Source organism: Coturnix japonica, chromosome 3 (assembly GCF_001577835.2).
Source record: "Coturnix japonica isolate 7356 chromosome 3, Coturnix japonica 2.1, whole genome shotgun sequence".
Classification (NCBI taxonomy): domain Eukaryota; kingdom Metazoa; phylum Chordata; class Aves; order Galliformes; family Phasianidae; genus Coturnix; species Coturnix japonica.
This window is the reverse complement of record NC_029518.1, coordinates 16,432,433-16,457,145: the sequence shown is the minus strand read 5'-3', so window position 1 is coordinate 16,457,145 and position 24,713 is coordinate 16,432,433. Positions and strand designations below refer to the sequence as shown.

Below are 24,713 nucleotides of genomic sequence, written 5' to 3'. Positions count from 1 at the left end.
TGCTCTGGAGAGTTTGTGCTGAGCATACAACCATGCCTCTCCACCTAGAACTTTATAGCAAAATTTTACTGTGCCAGTAAAATGCAGTTAAAACTCAACAATAAATTTCATCTTTGCGTCAGCTTGTGACCTCAAAGAGCCAGAGGCTGACTCTTGACCACAGGACACACCTTCTCTCCCTCAACACTTTATCATGTATCTTTTATTTACCGAGTACCCACAAGTTTATTGAACCTCCACCTTGCCCAAACCAGAAGAATCACCAACTTCATCCTGGCTTTGCTCTACATTTGACTGAGAACTTGACTGACCATTCATCACCCACTTGTGACCACCAGCATTTCCCCAGTTCCTACTATAACCTCAGAGCAGGTCAGGATCTCCACCACATCAGAAAAAATTTCAAGACAGATATTGTACACCCAACTGCTGAGAACCCAAAGCAATCTCCTAAAATATTCTACAGACAGGTACGTGACTAAACCCACACATACACCATGCAAAAAAAGTCTGCACAAAGGTGACACAGATAAAGAGTAAAGGCCTCGGTGTGGAGGAGAAGGCTTTGAATTCCAAGTACCTTATACCACATAGCTGTCCAATAGAGAAAGCAGAAGATGTAGGAAGAGGCTAAATACTAAATCAGAAGCATCGACTAGCAGAACTAGGTAGCAACACAGCATCTGCACTAGGTTGCAGCCAAGATACCCACCTAGAGTCTCTATGGTGAACTAAAAATTCACTCCTGTATTAGAAGAGGATGGACTGCTCACAAACATCTGTCTACTCTTCATCCAAATTTACACAGAATCACAAAATGGCCCAGACTGGAAGGGACCTCAAGTACTATGAAACTCCAACCCCTCTGCCAGTCAGGGCCACCAACCTCCCAATTTACTAGACCAGGTTGCCCATGGCCCCGTCCAACCTGGCCTTGAACACCTCCAGGGATGGGGCATCCACAACCTCTCTGAGCAGCCTGTTCCAACACCTCACCATACTCATAGTAAAGAACTTCCCCCTAACATCCAACCTAAATCTTCCCTCCTTCAACTTAAAACCTTTTCCCCTTGTTCTGCTGTTACCCACCCTTTCAAAGAGCTTACTCCCCCCTGCTTAGGCTCCCTTCAGATATTGAAAGGCTGCAATGAGCTGAGCCCAGCTCCCTCAGCCTATCTTCATAGGGGAGGTGCTCCAGACCCCCAGTCATCTTTGTGGCCCTCCTCTGGACCCTTTCCAACAGCTCTCTATCTTTCTTGTACTGAAGGCTCCATACCTGGACACAGTACTCCAGATGGGGCCTCACAAGAGCAGAGTAGAGACAGACAGTCACCTCCCTGTCCCTGCTGGCCACCCCTCTCTTGATGGAGCCCAGGATACCATTTGCTTTCCAAGCTGCAAGAGCACACTGCTGGCTCATGTTAAGTTTCTCACCCACCAGGGCCCCCAGGTCCTCCTCTGCAGAGGTGCTGTCAAGAAACTGCTCCTTCCAGTCCATATAAATATCTGGGATTCCTCCAGCCCAAGTTCAAAACCTTGTATTTTTCTGTGTTGAACCTCATTAGGTTCACCTGAACCTACCTTTCAAGTCTTTTGAGGTCCTTCTGAAAGGCACTCCTTCCTTCCATTGTGCCCAACCACACCACTCAGCTTGGTAATTTACATTAATAAGCTTGTGGGTTAGGAGGAAACTTTACTCAAAGGTCTCAGCATACCCCAAATTGACAGCAGCTTTCCATCATGACCATAAATTAAGCAGAACAACGGGTTTATTTAAAAATGCACTTTATTTACAACACATTCAAACTTCATTTTGGGAAAAAATATAACTGTACATCAAACTTTCAGTTTTCCTCTAACAGTTAATAAAACCATAGCAAGATTTGCAACTCATTGGTTAGGCAATCATGGAGATTATATTTTGGCACATGATTTAAATCACATCATGAGCAGAAAAACTGGAAGAAGTTTTAAGCAACATAACTCCATAAGTGTAACAACTTCGTACAGTGACATCCTCAAACCAAGGTATCACCATTTAAATAAAGTATTTAACACAAAGCATTTCCACTGTACAGCAGAATAAGAAAAACCTATAGAAATCTTCATAGTGCTCAGATTACCTTTTCAGAATCATCCCCTCTACTCACTTTCTAATGAGAGATCCAAGTTTTCCCCTAAGCTGTTAATGACAGACTAATGAACACCTCTGATTTCATTATACCTTCTCAGGTTCAGAAACCAACTTTCTTTAAAAAGATGTTTCAAGTGGAGCACAGGGGAATTTAAATACAATCTCAGTCAGATGACTCATTAGACAACAGACTTCTACTCAGACCAAAGGACATGAAACGCTCCTTTGAACAGCTTATATCAAACCATCCATCCATAGACCTCAGATTCAGAATAAAAGAGAACATTCAGGAAGGAAAGCATTAAAGTAGAGCAGGAAAAAGGGAAAGCATGAGAAGAACTAAACAAGGTCAACAATCTGTTTGTAATGATAAAGTCACACAACAAAACCAAAGGGGGTGAGAACTTGAATAAAACGAAATGCAAAAATCAAACCAGTACATAAAAGAGGTATTTTAAATCATATTATAGGTACGTGCTCATGACCAGAAGGATAGCAAAATTGATCTACTTTTATTGTAAAGAATAAATATGAACATTAAAAGGGGAAGAAAAAAATGTTTTAGTTACAAGTCCAAAAAAAGATCTCAAAGAACAGAAAAGTGACTGAAAACTTGGTTTAAAAACAAATAAGAAAACAAAAAAAACACAAGAACAATACTGCTAAATTAAAAAAAAAAAAAAAAAAGCCCACATTATTTTTCTTGACACAGAAGAGCAAAGGCAAGATTTGCAGTTGGGAGAGCTGTAATTGAATGTACATGGTTTGATAAAAGATCAGCATATGACAAGGTGACAAAAACTTGAATTCCCTTCAAACAAAGCTCATGACTGACGAAGGACAGCCAATTGCCTTTGCATTCAACACTGTGTGAATTCGTTCCAGATTTAACTTTTTCTCCAGAACCATTGCCAAGGCTAGCAAATGTCCTGTTGCCCTACAACTAGGTCACACGTATGGCCATGGATCAGAGGGACACATAACATGAATACCTGTTTGAAAATTACCTCCTTAGCTAAGGGCAGTGATGGAAAGGTTGGGAGGAGGAAAAAAAAAAACACAAAAACACTGCAAGGGAAACAGTACTGTAATGGTGCGCTCAGAAAGGAGTACTTGGAGAGAAAAGGGTTGTGCAATCAATTCGCAGAAGTCAGAATTTTTCCCTCACTGAATTGGAGGGAGAAATAAAGCAATTAAGTTAAAGAGGACAGAAAGGAGAATTTATGACAACACAACATGCTACAATGCTGAATTTAGAACAAGTGCCCATAAATAAGTGCAAATACTGAAGTATATTGTACTTCAAAATGAGGTAAGCATAATTCAAGAGAATTGGAACACCAAGAAATTAAGGGAAATTAGCCAATACAAAATACACACTGATTGGAATGATGTCATTTATCAAAATAGAGAGGGACCACCCAGCAGAGCGTAGCTATCACAGGTTTAAAACAGGAGGAAAGTATTTTGTTGCTGAGCTGAAAGGAAAGCAAGGGTATCAGGTCAAAAACCTTTCCTGGGTACCCTGACAGCCCCTGCATGGAAGAACAAGGTTCATTTCATCACTCTCATAGCTCTGTTGGCTTTGCTTGCTAATAAAACTGTTTGTGTTTTTTGATCTGCTTGTTTTCTAGACCTGAAGATTTCTACAGTCCTTGGTAGTTTCCTATTTATTCACAGTACATTCAACCAGACAAGAAAAATTGTTTAAGAATGTTACTTCATTGTATTTTCAAGTTACAACACTTCAAAAACATAAAAAATACATAACCACTGTTTCAATAAACACTGGAAAGATGAAGAAAAAGATGGTCCATTTCATCAAATGCCCAACATTATACATACTCATTTTCTCTAATTCCAGAGTAAAACAATACTGACACTCCACCCCTTAAACCATTCAATAAAATGCGTATATAAAAAGATTACCTGATTTAAGAGACAAATGCATAATTAAGAAAGCGTGCTTGTTTTAAAGTTGTACATTCCTGCCCGGATTCTGTCAATATTTTGGGAGCCTTCTACTCCAGTTCCAGAAAATAAATCTATATATTTGTTATTAAGATCTAAGCCCCTCCACTTAAACCTCATCACAGGTGAAAATGAGGACAAGAAACCTGAAGTAAGGGCTGTCTTACTTCACTCCTCATGCTCTCAAAGGACAGAGCAGTTCTTGAAATGCTTCCTGATTTTCATCAATATGTGCAAGAGCTGCAAAGCAAAATCTTGCCAATGGGATCAAACAGAACAGAGGATCAAGTCTGTAATGGTATTAGGATATACTTCATTTTTTATAATGAAAACCTATCATAAAAGGCTATAAATACTTTAATTCATCCAGGAACTGCTCAAGAAGGGTAAATACAAATGTGGAAGTGCTGCTATTAAACTGTTATCACACTGCTCCAGTAAACACAATTTTCCAAGCAGCAAAATACCCTGCTGTGTGTTTGAATATTCATTGATTTAATGTAATCATCCTTATTAAGGAGTTGTCTGCTTCCAAGCCAGCCTTTGCAAGGCTGGTATTTCTCCAGCCCAGCAGGAAATTGATTTGCCCTTTCTACTAAGTTGTCCCTGAGTTAAAGACACCACTATTTCATAAAGGTGTCTCCATGAATAGTTACCTAAATAGCCTGTCCAGGCCACAAGGAGCACTGAAAAGCTGCTTTCAATTGCAAAAAATGTATTTGAAAGCTTCTGAAGGCTAAGAACTGCACTCAGCGTAGATTATGTAGTGAGTCCCCCTCTCCCAAAAAGCTGGAGAGCAGACCTGACCAAAATCCAACATTTGATGACTGGGCGTCTTCAACATGCACCTCTGGGCAGGGGGAGGGTTTAGATTTTTCCAATAAATCAACTAATAATTAGGACAAAAATAGGAAAACCTCCCAGTTTGTTTGGTTTTTGTTTGTTTGTTTTTAATATTAAAAAGGTCCCTCTAAGTGGTAACACTGTTTTATAAAACTTCAAATGGAATTTCTCAATGAAAATAAAATATTGTCTCAATAATAGAATTGCAGCATTTTAACTATTCATAATAGATGTACTAGCTTATTTATTCAGCAAGGATAAGGACAGATGCTAGAATTAAATATACCACAATTGTTCCCCACAATAACATCATGTCTGCTTTAGCTTCTGTCATCTGGGAGGGAGGAGCAGGGGTAAGAACCGAGTTGTGTAATCACAACAATGAACTAGATCAAAAGTTAATTGGATGATTGCTTGCATTTTCATTTGCTAGAATCAATACCGACAAGGCTAATTCCTTACTTTCATGACATAACGCACGTCCTTTAGCATTGGGTATCTGTGATTAGCCTAAGGTTCCAGTATTATTAGTACAGAAGCAAGTCCATCTCCGGCTCTGCCCCTAAGCACAGGATTCAAGAAAATAATGCAAGCCAATTATTCCTGAGTGCTCTCCCTTCCATCAGTCAGACACCCTTAGTTGCATTCACAAGCTTCAGAAGTTCACAAGTTACTGGCTATGCAAAGTTGGTTCTGAGGATCAGTAAAACATCTCTATTTAAGTCCATTATAAACATACAGTACTCCAGCCCAGCACAATCATTAATTTGCTACAGAGCTCTCAGGAAGCAGCTCGCTTTCATTCCCAGTGGTACTGGCCATACACTGCAAGCATCAGGGTAGACAGCAATACACCTCGCCCACTCAAGCAATAGGAACAAGCACACGGTTTGATAAGGAACTGTGCTAGGCTGTATCAGAAAGAAAAAAAATCTTAGATGAACACAACACCTCTTATGGAAATATGAAGCCTCATCTCAGATACACACTTTTTAGGTGTATTTTGGTTTACAGCTAAAGCACAGAAATCTTTTTGCCGTACCACCTTCAGCTACAACCACTGCTGGCACACTTTCCTGCCTGGACACCTTTATTCTATGAAAACATTTTGCAGGGTGGACAGAATGGTTTAAAATCGTGTACTGCTCAATTGTGACTTGTCATCAGACACTTCGCCATTTTTCATGTCTTTAACACCATTCTCTGTCAGTGGGGAGTCAATACGGATTTCAACATCACTTTTACTTGAACCATTGTCTTTACGCTGTGCAGAAAGGCAGCTATCATTTTTTTCAGTGTAGCCATTAGTTTTAGCCAGCGGTGCCTCCTGTTGACTGCAGCAGAGCTGAGAGTCACAAGCTTTTGAGATGCAAGGTGAGCTGCACAGGAGATTGGAGGTCTTGTGGTCAATGTACTCGGGCTGGATGGTCACAGAGTGGATTCCTGCTTCGTGGAAAACCTTCCGTATTTTATAAGCAGCATCTTGGTAATCAGTAGGGGTTTGGCACTTGACATGAAGAGTAGCAATGTTCTTGCCACCCGCAAGCTCCCATACATGCACCTCATGAAGGCTGCTAACCCCTGGGATGCGAGCTAGCCTGTCAGCTGGAAAACATAAGAGAAAGGTGTTAGAATGTCTGGTGTGCTGGCTACTTCTCATTGAGAACCTAATCCAAAAGCAGCAGACTCTGAGCAGTATTTTCTTAAGTACAGCTCTTTGAAAGACATCTCCTACCCACTGCCTTTGGTTCACAAACACTGGGTGAACACATAAAACAGGCCTTTGCCTTCTTTTGAGGTCCATCTCTGCCCAGGGGCCATTTATCTTCAGTTTGTATCAGCAGTGCTGGAGCAGCACTTCCTTGGCCAAGGCCCATATATTCTGATTTGTTTAATCCTGAGCATGTGGAATTCCAAAAAGACCCACTAGACTACAACTAACCAGTGTAAACAGCACCAGAGAACTACAGAAGTAAGCAAACTTATAGGTATTTTCTAAGTTGTTTTGGAAGCCTTTCAGAAGACGCTGCTGCAGGTTTGGGAGATACTATAACTCAATGCAGCTTCTTTCACAGTCACTCCACAAAAAGTATTAGCAGCTCAAGACTGGGTATTTCTGATGTATTGTTGGAGTACCACATTCTCAAAATACACGCTTTAACTAATCCACAGAGATTTGAGACACGTTGCTAAGATACAGGCATGCGAGTATTTCACAGTTCTGGAGAATTTAGAACTATTACGAGTAAATCCAAACATGTCATTCCTGAAATAACATATGCATTGAAATACATCATTAAAATCAATAGCATTTCAACAACAAATGCGACTTACTCAGTAGTTGCATATTAACACCTTTGGGAACCATCTGCAACAAAATAATTGAGGTTTCTTTGATGAGCGGGAATGCTGAAGACAAGATTATGAACACCATAATTATTGTCAGGCTTGGATCGATGTAGCACTGCCAGTTACAGGGAGCATTAGCCTCCAGAGGAAGCACGTGGAAGATTGTAGCAGCAACTACCACAACAACAGATCCAAGTGCATCCCCCATAACGTGCAAAAGAACACCTGAAATAAATGACAGCTTCCATTAGTCTTTTTCTTCTCCCAACCCCATGAAAAACAAATAAATAATATAAATAAATGCAATATTCCAAGCATTCATGTCACAGCTGGCGTTTTCAGTAACAGCTTTGAGAACACAGCAAGGAAAATACTGACTCTGAAACACAGCTCTCTAAATGGGATGCATTACTAGGGCACGCTAGCAACCGTAGTTTGACTGCAATACCATGGCAACATAATGTGTCTTTGCCTAAATGCCTGCAGATTATTTAGAGATCCTGGCACATACAATCTCAAATCTCAATTCAAAGTTGATGACTAAACCCTACCAGTTCTACCCTGGAAGCTAAATTACCAGAGACCACACCCAGAAAGTTATAATTACTCTCCTCCATCAGTTTCTACCACTCTGTTGAAACCCCTAAAAAAATCACCAACGTGAAAACTACACAGTATCCATTCTTATGGTTTTAAGTGACCCCCACACTCCTGGTCGTTTTGATCAAACTCAATTACTAGTTTAAAACCTTGTCCTACAAACACCATTAGCCCTCAGACTCAAGAAAAGATCAGAACCTGGTTCATCAGGTGGCTGCACTCAAGGTGAAGACAAACAGGCTGTTGTAACAGCACTTTCAGCTGTGATTCAAGTGTAATGACCAAAGCAATGTTCTTGCTACAGTGTTACAGTACTGTAAGAACTTCTTTTGTGCTTCATTTTTCTCATTATTCAATCTTGCCTCCTCTTGTCATTATTATGAAACACTCTATTTTTCCTCAGTCTTTACTATTCAGACTCAAGACTTCATTCCAACCCACGCCTAATCTGTAGCATCACTAAATACGATCTTGATTTCTTTGACTATACTTTTTATTCACAGCAAGTGACAGAACAAAACAGGTAAATTCCTTTTAATACCCCTTATACAAGGGCCTTCCAAAGCTACTATCCAATGTACTCCTTCCCTCCAGGCTAGAGAAGCTGCAAAGCCCTCCTATGAAACTCTTCTAAAACACAACTTAGAGTTCAGGCTCTCAGGATGCTGGGCACTGGGGGCTAGGGGGGATTTAGAGCTAGAACCATGTTCATACTGCTGCTTCATGCCAGCTCTGGGCAGAAAGACAGACCCTCTGCATGGGGAATGCAGGCAATAGTCATTGAAGTTCCTTGGAATCAATGGGATAAGATAAGGAAGTAAAACTCGCACTGCATCCAGCTCTTTCTGTTGGAGTCAGCGAGTGCTGTGCCCCATTTGGCAAACTCCCACACGGTTTTACTGGCCCTAACAGTGTTGCAGTGTTTCCTCTTTCATTTATAAAATAATCTGGATTCAGTGTGTGCCCTCAGCTGCTGCACGAACAAGAGGGATAGGCAGGATGCAATTTCTACAGCAACTAACAAGAGAGCTGAGCTCCAAAGGAATAAGAAAGCCTTTCAAAAAGCAAGTTTTGAATTGAGAAATAAAGTAAGCACATCAATTCTGATATATTACTGATGTATTAGAATTGAGTGTGTGGAGTTTGGAAAATCCTTATTGAACTGAAAGGCAGAGTTAACATGATTAATACAAAGGGCTTGGTTATGTATCAAACAATGAGCCCACTTCCACAGGCCACCAATGCTATGGCTATAAAGTAGAAAATGATTTTTTATTAAATAGAGTTGATATAATGAATCTACAGGTAAAACACCTCCCAGCAGCTTGTGTGGCAAAGTCTGAGCTACTCTGCATAAGCTCAAGATGTAAAAAGGAATTAATGTAGACTGTAGTAATTAATCCAGCTATGCAGAATATCTGGACTCCTATTCCTACCATTTTTACAGCCACTGCTCTGTCAACCCATTCTGCCCAGCCATGTTTTTCAAGCAGGCCCCGACTCTACAACATACAAGCTTTCTACCAAGTGGTTGTAGCTATATTAACTAACTTACAGCAGCAAAACAAAATCTACTTTTGAATGATTCTCTTTCTACAAATCAATCACTTGTATCTTAAAATAACAGATACAAACCCTCCTCATCCTTCAGACATTTTGACACTTTCCAGTATCAGAATACTGAAGCACTGTTGTTCAGATAAGCAAAGACTTCCCTGAAATACACCCGCTATTTTCTTATTCTCCTCTTCTCCGCCCCCGAAGATGACAGTCTGCTCCAGTACTTAGCACTCTAACACCATAAAATCCAGCAGTGCTTATGTCTAGCTATTCAGGCAAACATTCCTCCAGCACGTGGTGTAGTTTGCCAGGTGTCCTCCCCTACACACATATTTGCATAACACTGAAAACACATTTGAAGGACAGACACATTGTCAGCTGCCATGACAGACGCTCTGGCAGAAACCATGTGATGTCAATTAATCCACATGGCTCTAGAAGAACATCACACCTCTTCAGATGCTGATAAGTGACCATGGGAAACATGACTTCATCTTTGCAGCAGCCCTCTCCTTGAGGGACAGGTCATTATGAAATATACTACTCCGAGTCCTGTGAGAAACAGGCATCTGAATACGTTTGCATATGAACAAACATACAAAGGGTCTTGGCTAATTTATCCCTAGAAATATCCATAACGTTTCTCTCTGCAGATAACAAGAGAGCTGCCAAAACATGGCACAGAGGGGGCTGACTCTGCCCCAGCCTCTCAGGGAGAGGTTCACAGTTCAAGGACCTAGAAAAACACATGCAGAGCAACCAGTTTCAGCACCTTTCTCCTCATATTGACTGCAAACCTTGGGATTATTAACAACAGGATTTAAATAAATTCTTTTATCTGCCCAAAAGCATTTAGAAGTTGAAAACTGCTCAACTAGTCACGCAGTGGCTTCAAAGAAAAGCCTCGTGGATGCTCGCTTGACCTTCCTATATGGTCTCTAGCAGCTTATGCTCAGTGTGAGGAGTTCTGCCTCCATTCCAAAAAGTCAGGATGACAGAACCACTGAATACCTTGAGCTAGAAGGGTCAAAAGACCAAGGTCACAGAGTCCAACTCCAGGCTCCACACAGCACCACCCAGAATGCAAACCCTGTGTCTGACAGAATCACAGCTCAGCAGCAGACATCAAAAGAATCACAGCACAATCGCTCAGAGCCAAGGCAGCATCACATCAACCACTGTCACCCCGTTATCACACACAGCTAAGACCTTCATGCCAACCAGAAGATTCCTGGGCTGCATTTCATACTGATACACAGGGGGAAAAAAGAAATTAAATGGAAGCCTGCAAGTGCTGAACGTTAGGATAGCATTATTTAGCATTATTTACCATACCTCTGATGTTCAAAGCTTCGGACTTTTTCTCTACTTTTCTCCCAGACCCCTCCTCAGGGCTTTTTTGGTCATTAGGTGATTCACCTGCATTCAAAGAAGAAACGCTGTGTTGTGTATAAGTTCTACAAACAGAAAAAACATCAACCTTCTCACAACCAAGTTCTTTTCAGAAGGAAACGACAAGCACAGCCCCAGATCTCCCTCCCCCAGCACAAAGTACAAGGTGAGACGGGCACGGGACCGGGGGTGTAGGGGACAAAGGGACAGGGAGAGCGGGGTGCAGCCGAGAGGCACCTGCTTCGGCTGTGCCGTCCGACGGCCCGACCGCCCGCCCTGTCGGGGTCTTGGGGCGGCGACGACGGCAGCAAGAAGCCCAGTTCTGGAAGACGAGCAGCCCCACTAGGTTGACGGCCAGGCCCAGGGCACCGACGATGAGCACCAGTTGGGCGTCGTCGATGCGCTCGGGCCGGGCGAGGCGCAGTACGGCTTCCACGAAGATGGTGAAGCAGAGGGCGGTGAGGAAGACGGCGTTGCTGAGAGCCCCCACCGCCTCCGCCCGGCTGTAGCCGTAGGTGGCTCGAGGGCCGCGTCGGGAGCGGCGGGCGATGCGCCCGGTGGACAGCCCCACGCAGAGCGAGATGAGGTCCGACAGCATGTTGAACGAGTCGGACACCAGCGCGATGGAGTTGCCCATATAGCCCGACACCAGCTCGGCAGCGAAGAAGCCGGTGGTCAGCACCAGCATGAAGATGAGGCGGCACGTCTTCCCCGAGTACCGCCCCATGGCGGCGGACACCGGCGCCCCTCTCCGCGCTAGGAGCGCCGCCGCGGCCTCCGCCGGCCCTTAACGCCGCCAGGCACCGCCCCGCACCCGGCACCGCCCGCCGCCCCGCTCCGCCCCGCCGGGCTGGGGGAGCGCCGCGATGGGGCCGAGCCGTGGGGAGGTGGCAACCGGGGGACCCCGAGCTGCCCCGATATGGGGTGGGGGTCACGGCGGGGAAGAGAAGAGAAGGCAACAGGGAGACCTCACTGCAGCCTTCTTGTGCTTATAGGGAACTTACAAACAGTAGGCGGACCGACTTTTGATGTGGGCTGATAGTAATAGGACAAGGGGGGATGGAATTAAACTAAAAGAAGAGAGGTTAGATGTTAGGAAAGGATTCATTAGTCAGAGGGCAGTGAAGCCCTGGCACAGCTGCCCAGGGAAGCTGTGATGCCCCATCCCTGGAGGCGCTCCAGGCCAGGTTGGGTGGGGCCCTGGGCAGCTGAGCTGGGGGGGACAGCCCTGCCCATGGCTGGGGGTCCAAAACACAGTGTCCCACAGTGTTTTTCACGTTTGACATCAGAAAATAAACGTGTCAAAAAGAAAAAGCTTATTGTAAAGACAATCCCAGTAGTGGGAGCAGGTAGTATAATTACATCAGCACACATTGCAGCTGTAACATTCAATCTACCAATATGCAGTGAGAGATTTTAAACAGTAGTGCCAGATAACAAAGCAGCTAGAAGAAACAACAGAGAGAATACAGATATATACAAGTGATAGGAAGTAAAAGATGACAAACTGTATCTTCTTTGATAGCAAATGCTGCCTCTGGAGCTTTGCAATCACAAAATTCACTGAATCCCAACTCATTGGAGCTGCATAGAACTGGAATGAGCTACCAGCAGACTGTAGCACTGTGTGTAACGGTGGCTGGAACATCGTTAATCCTCCTGTGTAAAATAGACATTAATTCTCTTTGAAAAATATAACATGTCAGAGCCCGGAACACACTTCAAAAACACAAAAATATCCCAGTGGCTTTGAAGAAATAGCACTAAAATGTTATTTTCACCAAATAAGGCTGTGACTAAGTGCCGTCGGATGGAGCACAATTAAGGATGACTCACTGAGCAAGCCAGGAGCAGCACATGCTGAGAGCCTTGGTTCTGCTCTGATCCTTCCTCCTCCTCCTCCAGAGCCTTTAGTCCCACCCCAGTTTTACTTTCTGTCCTCTGAGCACTTAGCGAGTGTTCCTTTGGACCTGATCACATTCTCCTCTTTGCTGACTTCTGACCGGTTATTTAGGCAGGCCTCTCCCTTTGCCCTGTAGCTGTCGTAATGCCTCTTGAGAGCCCATGCTCTCTCCCCAGGTCCATTCACCAGGGCAACACAACCACCTCAGTGCTATTTAAAAGTGCTGATGAGTGGTGCACAGAGTGCCTTGAACACCTGGCACATGAAAAGGCTGGAGCCTGTAGGCGTGCTGTGCATCTCTGGCATTCAGAAGGGAAGCTGCCTCATGTGTAAGAATTTTACCAATTCCTGCTTCTGTTTAGGGAGAGGAAACAACAGCAACAGGATTTCTAGCAGTGTTGGAGGTCAAGATGAAGCTGATGAATAACACAGAAAGAGCTGGAAAACCTTTATAAACCTCCTAATTAGGACTTGTTCAAGCCAAAATATTCAGAAACAGAGTGAACGGGGCTATTTGGGCTGATTGCCCCATAGGGAGTCAGCCCCTTAAGCCAGCAGCCTACCCCTACTTGTGGCCATATGAAATACTCAGATAGCAGCCACAGCAGGGTAAGCATATATGCTGCTTGCCCAGGCTACCATCCTTTAAATATTTTCAGCACAAGCAAGTCTGTGAGTTAGATATTTCTGCTTTTACTATCCTTCAATGGATTTATCCTCATAGAATCACAGAATGGTAGGGGTTGGAACAGACATCTGGAGATCATCTGGTTTAACACCCCACTAAGCACATTCCTTACAGCAGGTTGCACAGGTAGGCATCCAGACAGGCTTTGAATATCTCCAGAGAAGGAGACTTCACAACCTGTCTGAGCAGCCTGCTCCACTGCTCTGTTGTTCTGACAGTAAAGAAGTTCTTCCTTGTGTTTATATGGAACTCCCTGTGTTCCAGCTTATGACCGCTGCCACTGAAAGAAGCCTGGCCCCAGCCACCTGCCTCCTTCTGATCAGATATTTATAAGCACTGATAAGATCCCCTCTCAGCCTTCTCCAGGCTGAACAGCCCCAGGTCTCTCAGTCTTTCCTCATACAGGAGATGCTCCAGGCCATCTCTGTGGCCTTCCGCTGGACTCTCTCCAGGAGATCCCTGTCTTTCTTGAACTGAGGAGCCCAGAACTGGACACAGCACTCCAGATGTGGCCTCACCAGGGCAGAGTAAAGGCATGAATCACCACCCTTGTCCTGCTGGCCACACTCTTTGTAATACAAGCCTGGGATACCGTTAGCCTTCTTGGCCACAAGGGCACACTGTTGGCTCTCCCATGTATTTGTCCAGCCTTTCACTCACCCGTGTCAACACATCTACCCTAGCACAAAGCATCCAGCTTTGTCTCTCTGTTTTGGACCTGGATCCTCCAACAAATGTTGGACAAAATGACAAAATGAACAGTGAAGGACTATTGGCCTTCCCTATGCCACTCATGCTTTTGTAGACTGTGACCACTTCTACCTCAATTTACCCCTTTTCCAGATGACGGGTTAACATCTACTTAGTTGTTCTCTACAAGGAAGCCATCACCAACCATGGAAAAGAGAATATCACTATATTAGGAAATATTAGACAACAACAACAGCAGTAATAATAATCACGTTTTTCCACTGCTGCAAGAAGAACAAAAATAACATTACTCAGAGCCTCATGTTGCTATAGAATTCAGATAGTTTTACAAAACTGCAAAAATAAAGAACTAATTATGGACAGTATAATTAAGAGAGCTCGACTACTTGTGCTTATCAAAGTCCTAAGTGAGATTACTTCTCAACCCAACATAAAAGTGAGATGATTTATGAAAGCTGTTTCAAGAACTATCTGGAAGAAGCTAAAGGATGAAAGAAACAAACACCCACTCAATTGTACGTGAGGAAGGAGAGTCATGCCGCATGGAGACTAAAGTGAGAGAACTAGTACATTTGCACTAAAAAGATGAGGCTGATGTCAGGCTCGTCACATGTAAAGACAGCATCCCAATCTGTAAGAGCCCACAATCCAATGGGTGGGTGAGACTGGACCTTTGCACTTGTGTTTCTCATCTCGCACAGAGCCCAAAGCATCTCAGCTCCCAGTGACAGCATTGGAAGGTTTGCATTTCACACAGCAAATTGCTCCGAGGCGCTTTGTAAGATGGTTGTCTTTCATGAAGTTTGTTTCCGTAAATTAGGAATACTGGGTTAAATCCATAACTATCCTAAACTGAAGCAATGTGGTTGGTTCCTGTCACAGATAAATTTGACCACAAGATGAATCACAAAAGAAACACCACCAAACTTCAGTGCAGAAGGTTGCTGTTATGAGACCACTCTGTTTGCAGGTCTTTTGTTCCAAATTGTTTGTTCAGTGCATTTTTATCTTACCTAATTCTAGTTAGAATCAGAAAGGGTGGTTATTTTGGCATACACAAAAGAACTGAAGGACTGGAAAACCATTAAATCTGCTTCGTTCCAGGCAGCAGATTCCTAAAAGATGTCCCTCCAGTACAGCTCAGCAGCTGGGGTGAGAGTTTGGCCAGCCTGCCCTGTGCCATGCAGAGATCACAGCTCTTCCCAACAGTGCCAGAAATGTCCCAGGCAGAGAACACCTTTTACTTGCTTTAAGACATATCCAGTCAGTGTGCTCTAGCATTGTGCTAGTGCTTCCCTGAGCATTTCATCTACTTGGTAATTCACTTCTAAAAATGTGCAGATCTGCTACATTTCCCATAGCTGTGTAATCCCATACAACCTTTCCAACCCTGATTTAATTTAGGTATCAGGCAATAACACAGCATGTTGCAAAGGTCTTGAAGAGGAGTCAGCCAATCACTCATTTCATCATCATAAATTATATTGAATCCCAATGCAAAAACTTCTTTTTCTGTCCCAGCAGCATTTCTTGACTGAAGCTGACATCAAACCTGTGCATGCAGAGAACGATGCAGAATAACTGTCCAAATAAAACAACGATCAACATATATAACGTGTCCTTAAAGTTACCTGTTGTATTTAAGTGGTTTATGACTTTGGACTCAGTTCTGTTTGAGCCCTTTTATTTCCTTACAGCTCACCACAAATACTGTGACGTAACTCAGCCAGCCCATCTGCGCCATTACTATGAAGCTGGTTCAAGGTTGACAGCGAATGTAGGTAATCAATCAAAGTTCATCAGTACCAGTACTGTTGGAATCTAGGTTCACAAGTTTTGATCTTACCCTTATGCAATTATTTCAACCATTCAGGGATGCTTTTCTGTCTTTCCTGATGGACTTTAAAATACTCATTCTGCATTTTCCATGTTGGCCAAAAGGAACCCCCAAAACATTTGCTTTTGCCCGTTTGGATACAAAATTTTCTCTCAAAAAAAGACTGGGATCGGTAAAGTGTCTCTCTTTAGATTCGTGTTTGAGGCCTTATTAGAAGAGAATAAAGCATGAAAGAACAAATCTGAAGGAAATTCAGAGAAGCATGTTGCTAAGTAGAATGACACACTGTCTTCCCATCTGCCTTGTCTTTCTTAAAGATGCTGGACTAGAGCTTCAGTTAACACAAATTAACACAGATCTGGTCACCTTTTGGGATAGCTGCTCAGAAAAGCTTTGAAAGGCTTTGGTGAGGATTATTTGTCACACTGTTGACAATAACTGTCAACTAAAAAGACCTGCAGAGAAGATGTGTTCAGTCTTAGCTACCTGTTCAGCACTTTAGTTCAAGATTCCCTTGCTTTCTTATTCTATTTGAGAGCACAAACTCCAACAACACTATGGAAATCAGAGCCAGAAAATCTATATATGGGGTTACAGTAGGCTTTGGTTAATGCCATACCAATGCACGGACACCTCTGGGAATTATAGGACTAAATCCATATAGTGTATGTCTCCTCGTTTACACAGATTACTCTAGTAAGCATCTAGGAATTGGATTATGTGGTGCACTACATGGGAAGCATAAATCAGTGAGGATTCATTGTGTGACTCTGTTGGTAAACTCAAGTGCTGCACATGTGACAAACATCTATCCGTGAATTTTTCCTCAGGGAAAAATAGCATAAATCTGATGAACAGAGGTAAAATGGATGTAGTAATGCTGATCCTGAAGAAATACTTTCAGGCTTGTGTGAGTAGAGCAAGCACAGTAAGCCCAAGGTTTGCTGCTATGGGTGTTACACCCAGAGCTCCTCAACATTCTTTATGAGGGCCCCCATGCCATTGGACTGGCACAGTCTGGCACCCTTTCAGCAGTGCCTTGAGAGAAAAACCTGTCCAAGCCAGGTAATGCATTTTTCTCTTCTTAAACTTAGATGAATAAAATTGTTTTAAGCATTCATAGGAAGATTACTGCCTTCCAGGGACAGAGCAATCCCATGTATTGGCCACTAGTATCCTCTGTCCATTTTTCCTAGCAGAAAGACAGCCAAGTCAGACAAGTCACATTTTCTTTACATCACAACAAATGGGGATAAAGGATAAAGGGGGTCTGTGAGATCTGCAGCTCAAGTCACTTTGTAAAGCAGATTTCACGAGAAGAAGATGGAAAAAGTAAGTGTAGGTATTTCCACATAGCACAGGTCACACAGCAGCATAGCTCCCCAATTTAAAGTAGTTTTGAGCATTTAATAAGTATTTCTAATCCCTAGAGCGCTTTTGTCTCTTGGCAATATACATTACTGGGTCTGCTGAGTCAAAAGAGAGCAGAGGAAAATACAATTGCTTTTCAATATCTGCACAGCTCACCTGGTCTCCTCTAGGATGCCCCATGGCATTAAGATTCAGGTCAAGCAGCCTCTTATTCACTTCTTTTGGCTAATATCAATATTGAATCAATATGCTTGCAACAATATGTGCAAAAATTGAGTTCAGAATATTACACCAATGAAGTCTTCCCAAATCACCCAGCCAGTTAAAGCTGGTCCCTCTCTTCATCTCACTACACTCACACACACAGAAATCCCCAACCCACACTCCTGCCTACTAAAGCCTGGAAAAAGAGATAGGCCCCACAGCAAGCTTCAGAATAAACAATCATAACTCTGCATAAGGTCCAGGAAAAGAAAGAAGGTATGTTTTCCAGACTGCCAGCTTACGCTTACATGTCACTTCTTATCTGAGAGGCAGGTTGCTCATGCAAAGTGAGATAGGAGAATGGAGACCCAGTGGTCTTATCATATAAGAAGCTCAGGCGCATCTGCTACTTTGTGCCTACCATCATAAATTTAAGCCACTTGGCTGCAGACACGGAATGTGTTTTATTTAGCTGATTGTGCACTGTGTGAGAACCGTGAGTCTTTTTGTTAGAAGACTAGAACGGTTTATCACAGCCCCAGTCACTGCAGGCATGGCTCATTATCAGACAGGTTGGGCAGGGCAGTGTCTTCTTCTGCCCCTACTTCCCCTCCGTACAGATCACAGGACAACAGGACAACTGTTTTCTCCAAGTGAAATCTTTATTCATTTTCCCAAGACAAACAACAAAGAATTTCTACAGCCAGACTAACATGGTGCTTTTCAAACTGCAGTCCCCTTTAGGGCTGAAAATCCAGTAGAAATGAGTAGAACAGACAATTGCACTGAGCTACACAAACAGAAGTAAGCTGACCTGTGTGTGCAGTGAAACAGACTTCTGCATTTTTATGATGGACTATAAAGTGTATAGCCAGTATTAAAGCTGTCTGGTATTTTATTATAAGAGCCTGAGTTTTTTTTCAGCTGCTTATTACACTGCCATAATCTTCATTTCTGTGCCAAAACTTTCTGTGTAAGATACTGAACCTCAAAAATGGTCAGAAAACTCTGGTTAAAGCTGCTTTGTCATTTCCAACAGCAACAGTAAGAAAAGTGTTCTGTGAATGTTAAATGCTGGCAGAAGTTTGTCAGGGAAGCTTTAATATTTCTACTTTTTAGCAAGTATTTTCAGTCAAATCAATAACCACTGCTTCCACATTGCTATGGTCAGCACAGCTGGCCTACACACCTCTGCATGGCAGCTCCAGCAGAATGCATAAGTATTTTATACCTGTAGTAGCTGCTCTAGGCTAGTAGCAAGAGAAAGAAGAGGGGCACACCCTCTCTGTGCTCTTGCTGACCTCTACCTATGGCACTCATGGAGCACAGAGAACTAGGCTGCTTGAATGAAGTGCAGGGACGGACCTAGATATATGCCTTTACCTCCAGGATGGAGATAGAAACAGCGGAGAATGCAGTAGATGATCACTTTGGAAGTGGACAGAGATTCAAAGGGTAGCAAGAACCAGAGAAAAGGCAGGAGAAAGGGGAAGAAGTGAGAGGCCTATGGGTGGAGGGAGTCAGCGAGTCTTGCCCATAGGAGCAGAGCAGAGGCTGTGGGGGCTGCTCAAAGAAAGCACACTTTGTTTGTTTGTTTTCCTTGACAGAAGTACTTGTACTAAAATAAGAACCTGAGGAGAAGATGCCACAACGAGCTGAACAAGGAGAAGCACAGCAAGGGAGAAGGATGTGAGCAGCACCCTCAGGGCCCACTGCCTCGTAGATCTAGCCTGCAACAAATGTTGACTGAAACGCTCTATTTTTTCACATGGAATTTTTCAAAGGAAGCAAACAATCACCTGGAAGAGAGAGGAGGGCTGTTTAGATCAACCCCCTGCTTGGGGAACAGAGATTTGAAGCAAAGTAAGAGGAGGTCTTCTCCATGAAACTTTATTCTTCAGAGATTACCATAGTCAGGAGATTGCATAGGTGTCATTGAGAGTATCGCTTGTGCACAGCTGGATTGCCCCAGTGAGGTTCAGAGACCATGACCGTCCCCTTCGATTTCTGTTAGAAGTGTTGACACACTAGAAAATTTCCCTCGACAAGAAAGAGAAAAGATTATCTCTTTCTTATACACAAGATGACCAGAGTGAGATTGAATCCCTCGTTTCATGCTTCATATATATTTATATAAATATATATAGGCTGAGAGAGCTGGGACTGTTCAGGCTGGAGAAAAGAAATCTCCAGGAAGACCTCATAGACAACCTGTCAGTATCTAAAGGGGTCCTGTACGAAAGGAGGGGACAGACTCTTTAGTAGGGTCTGTTGTGATCAGACAAGGATAAATGGTTTCAAACTAAAGGAGGGGAGATTTAGAGTGGATGTAAGAAGGCGGCTTTTTACAGTCAGGGTGGTAAGGCACTGGCACATGTTGTCCAGAGAGGTGGTGGACTCCAAGCACCTGGAGACATCCAAGGTCAGACTGGAGCACCCTGATAGAGCTGCAAGTGTCCCTGTTCACTCTGGGGGATTTGGACTAGATAGCCATTAAAGGTCTCTTCCAGCTCAAGTGATTCTATGATTCTGTAATATGAGCAAGTAGATAGCTCCTAAAGTAATCCCTTATACTTCTTTCCATGGAAGCTATAACAGATATGAAGAGCACAATATCACTATCTGATAGAGCAAATACTCAGCTACAAAACCCTATTTTTCAACAGTCACCACCAATAGCTATGCATCTTCACCACGCTCATAACTATCTGTATCAGCAGAGATGACACGCTATCATTATTGCCACTGTTGAGACACACAACCCACCACCTCACTGCACTCTCATCCACTGTTTGGTCCCCATAAATTGTTCAGCAAGCGCTGATGAGTGTCACAATGGGTGCCATTTTTCCTGCTTTGAGGAATCCAGTGACATACCTTTTCTTCATCTGTGCTGACAAGTCAGTCACCATTTTGTCAGACTGCCCCTCTGCTGCTATCTGTTGCACGGCAGCAACATGTAATGGAATACTGGTGAGAAGGTTCAGCCTCTGCGGCCATACCACCAACATTCACCTCAGACATCATAAAATGGGAGGCATTACTTTCGGAGCAGCCCAGAAGTATTATTATCGGCATATAAAGCACACGCATACACTTTTAAGACTAGAGGGGTTTTTTTTTGTTTTGTTTTTTTTTGTTTTTTTTTTGAGGAATAACATTTTTAAAGTTACAATTTCTATTCAGATTGAATGTGGAGAGAATTAGAGGAAATAAATATGAAATTTCACCTAAACTGGAATTAGAAAATAGAGTCAAGAAATCCTAGAATGGCTTGGGTTGGAAGAGACCTTTAAGATCACCTAGATCCATACCCCCGCCATGGGCAGGGACACCTCTGATCAACTGGGCTGTTCAGGGAAGAAAATGGTATTGCTTTGCCATTTGTGACAGAGAAGATGAACATTACCAGAAATGGTGACAAAACCACAGACAGATGTATATGCTCTGTTTATGATGTGGGACAACTCTCATCCCTACCTTAACTCACTGAAATGCAACTGAAAGTAACACAGAGCTTCTAGGCGTTTCTCAGAGCAGAATCTGGATGTGCGTCCACAGGAGGGAGAGGGATTGCTACGCAGACCCACTGAGTTGTAGAAGCAACAAAACCAGCATTTACCTATGCAACTGCATTGATTTCTTTTAATCACCTTGTTGCCTGACACTCTCCATCCGTGTCTGTAAGTACTGAGGTGTTTCTCCTCCGTGACTGCACCCAGAGGCACAGTTTTCTTCTAGGGTAAAACAGACTTTCTTCCAAGAAGCCATCACAAACTGAGGTTATGATGTTGCAAGGAAGTGGTGACAGTCCAAGAATCCCAATAAATCCCTTTGCCAACTACATACTACTACGGCTCTTGTCTAAGAGCAGCTTAGATTTTAAAGAACTAGGTGTCTAAACAAAGAGGCAGACAAAATAAGCTGTCCATGTGGCTGTGGTGTTGCAAACCAGTAAGGCTGTACCTTTACAATTATGTAGAGGTAGTTTTAATAACGATTAGAAATATTTTCCACTATTATCCATCAGACACTGAAATGTAAACTGACAGGCTGTAATTTCAGCACAGAAGCACAAGAACCTCCAAAAGCCCTTTCCAGCCTTAAAGTCAAATATAAGATGTATCAGATATCACCTATAGCAGTACATAAAAGCAGCAGCTTTATTAAATGGGTCTCTCAGTTTTCCCTCAGTGTGTCCAGTAAATGTTTTGCAAATGCTGGGTTCCTATCCTAACTGAAATATTCCTGTTTCAAAGAACTATGCTTGTACGTACATGCACATGCATGTAACTTTCATCAAGTAAAGGCATTTTCTGCAATAATAAAATAAAGGGTCTCCATCCCTTTGAATATGAAATTCCTATGCTGAAATCTGAAAATTGAATTGCTGAGAAAAAAAGCAAACTAAAAGGTGAAACCCTCCATGCACTCAATAGAACTTCCTGCAAACTCTTGACGGAGTTTGCAGTCAGTGAGATTTTTGCAGCTGTGTGGTGGGAAGATTTAGGTAGCAGAGACCAACTACTTCTCCCTTCTCTCTTTAAAGCTCGTGCTAATGATCAATGGCAAAGAGCATTGCAGCTCTGTATCCACAGGTTTTTCAGAACTCAAATACTATCAGAATAGTTGTCTTTAACTGTGGTGCCAAATTAAAGAAGGCTGAGAATCCCTTTTTGCATTGACCTATTATTTTGTCCTGTACAAAATATACCTCTCAAAGGATAACCAAGTCCTGGACAAAAGTTAGAACAGAACTACTCAATTATTGGCAGTTACTGATTGTGGATAACTGGTATTTCAGAAGTAGTTTTTTCCTGAGTATCTCCTTATGGTCATGGCACATCTGTACAACACCTTGTCTTGTGTTTAGCCAGACAGAGGATTAAGAGGAAAATGCATCTTGCAAATCACTGTTCTCTACAGAAAGCCACCAAATACACCACACATTACTTACTTAGAGGAGCATATAGTTACAGCTGCCTTACAGGATAAGCAGAAAACACATACACATTCAGACACAACATCCATTACCTTGCTAACCAAAAAATGAAGAAAATCATGGTGTGATGGTACTCACCTGTCTCAGAAAAGCAGTAAATAGTCTCTACACAATTGAGTAATTGGAAACATAGAACATATAGATGTAAAGTGGCTGCATTAGGTTATTTACCTGTTTCAGGGTCTCCTTGAGGTGCATGACAGAAACAGCAGTCCATGAAGACAATGTAGTTCAACACATTGAAGAACAGACCTACGATCCCGACAATGAGGACAAGCAGTGTTTTCTCTGTCTTCTGAGGGTTGATGTACCTCTTGATTGCCTCAACGAAGATGCTGAACATGAGAGCAGTGGCAAAAACAGAGTTGCCAAAGGCTCCCAGCACATCTGCCCTGCCGAAGCCAAAAGTGTTTGCCTTGTGCCATCTGATGCGACTGAACCTCACACCGAGCAACCCGATGATCATGGAGACGAAGTGAGAGAGAACTGCGAAGGCATCTGAAGCTAAGGAAAGAGAATTGCCAATGTACGCTACTGAGATCTCAACAGCAAAAAGCACGATGCTTAAAAGGGACATGAAGATGAGCCTGCTGCTCCTCCCCGAGTAGCGACCCATCTCTGCTGCTCCCTTGTTTTCGCGCTGCGGTTCTGCAGGACCGAGCTGTGCGAGGGACGATTCCCTTCTGCGCTTCTGCCCTCCACCTGTCAGTGCTGCTCACATGCACAAGCTGCTTTTATAGGCAGCGGTAAAGCCATAAATCAGTTTAAAGGGCACGTTAGCAACATTCCTCATGTGAAGGCAGCTTAAAGGCTACTCTCTTGTGAGTGCCCCACCCTCAGAAGATGTTGGGTTGTTTTTTTTTCCTGCAAAACTAAAAACAAAAAGAGACAGGTTACCGGGAGCTTTAGTGCTTATTGCCATACTCAATGACATCAAAAACAAGGCCCGGATAAGAGAGCCTAAGAAGGTGGCCTTAGAATTTTAAGCAGCTATAGAAGAAATTTCTTTTACATAGAAACATCCTCTGATATCTGTTTCATACACTTCTGTTGTCAGTAGCTTCAGGACTGCTCCTATGTACTTGAAGTCCATGCTTGGCTGGCATTACTTTTAAGAACACAGTGAATATGAACTACTTGGGTAGGCAGTTGAAAATGTCTAAAGACAAGGGATTTGTCCTCCCATTTTAGCAACCTAGAATTCTCAAATGCTCGTAATTTTGGCATGTTCTAACATTGCCCATGGAAACGAAGCCAGACTGGAAGCCATTTTCTAAACATGCTCCCAGTAAATACGAAGGCTGAAATATAAACCCAAAGTGCATTGTTTATTTCCCATTTACAAATCCCTTCCCAACTCAAAACGCCAACACAATCCTCTTATGCTTGCGAGGAAAAGAGGCAGATTTGAGGAAAACACAACAGAAGCTAAGGGGAAACTAAGAGATGCAGAAGTGCCAGTTTATGCCTTATGCCATTTCTGGAACAGATCAAAAAGAACCCGAAGCAGACACTCTTCTTGTCAATCACTGAGGTGAGCGTTGAGCTCGAGTGTAACACTGCTGGTTTTGCACACTCCCAAATCCCAGTGGTTAAGGAAATCTGGACACTAAAAGCACATCAGGCAGTATAGATAAGAACAAGTGCCTTCCTTGAAAAGTTTATGATCCAGTTTTTGTTTGTTAAGTCCATCTGTGTAGATACATGAACACAGTTACAAGATAAAACGGAAGGAAATGGCATGCGGTACCTCCGTAGACAGATAAGATAATAACGTTGATAACCTGAGCTGACCAATTGTCCTTGCTGGCCTCAGACTTCCCAAGGTGAATTAACTCAAGGTAAAAAACTCAAATGCTCATCTCCACTTTTCTCATAGGGATTCAACAGCCAAAATATTTACGTTTAAAGTTCAGGCTGCTGTGCTAGAAGCAGTGCCTGCCAACAGATGTAATTTTTAACATTGGGCCATTTGTCTACCTGAATACTGCAGCCGCAGCTCTTGTTCTCAGAACACCAGTAATCCCCTTAGAGGGAATCAGTATAATAGATGACAACGCAGAAACCTCCACACATTGTTCTTCTTCATCCTTTCCCATTTTTGCTACTATTTTATTTCCAGCTCTTTCCTTCCTGAAGGAAAGTGAT

At 42.9% G+C, this 24,713-nt stretch overlaps 1 protein-coding gene across 1 annotated transcript; it reads right to left on the bottom strand.

Annotated features, from left to right (window-relative positions):
- Nucleotides 1-1,766: 1,766 nt before the first annotated feature.
- Nucleotides 1,767-11,642, bottom strand: SLC30A10 (solute carrier family 30 member 10). Its single transcript, XM_015857279.2, has 4 exons — nucleotides 11,087-11,642; nucleotides 10,793-10,876; nucleotides 7,283-7,522; nucleotides 1,767-6,553 (listed from the first exon to the last, which is right to left on the bottom strand). Exons 1-4 carry the CDS (start codon nucleotides 11,574-11,576, stop codon nucleotides 6,078-6,080), a joined length of 1,290 nt encoding a protein of 429 aa, XP_015712765.1. The 5' UTR covers nucleotides 11,577-11,642; the 3' UTR covers nucleotides 1,767-6,077.
- Between the last annotated feature and the right edge of the window lie 13,071 nt (nucleotides 11,643-24,713).

Coding starts and splice junctions, on each gene's coding strand:
- SLC30A10 (XM_015857279.2), bottom strand. CDS start 11,576: ATGGGGCGGTACTCGGGGAAGACGTGCCGCCTCATCTTCATGCTGGTG. Junction 10,877..11,086: donor GGACGGCACAGCCGAAGCAG/GTGCCTCTCGGC, acceptor CTTTGAATGCAG/GTGAATCACCTAATGACCAA. Junction 6,554..7,282: donor TGTTAATATGCAACTACTGA/GTAAGTCGCATT, acceptor TATGTTTTCCAG/CTGACAGGCTAGCTCGCATC.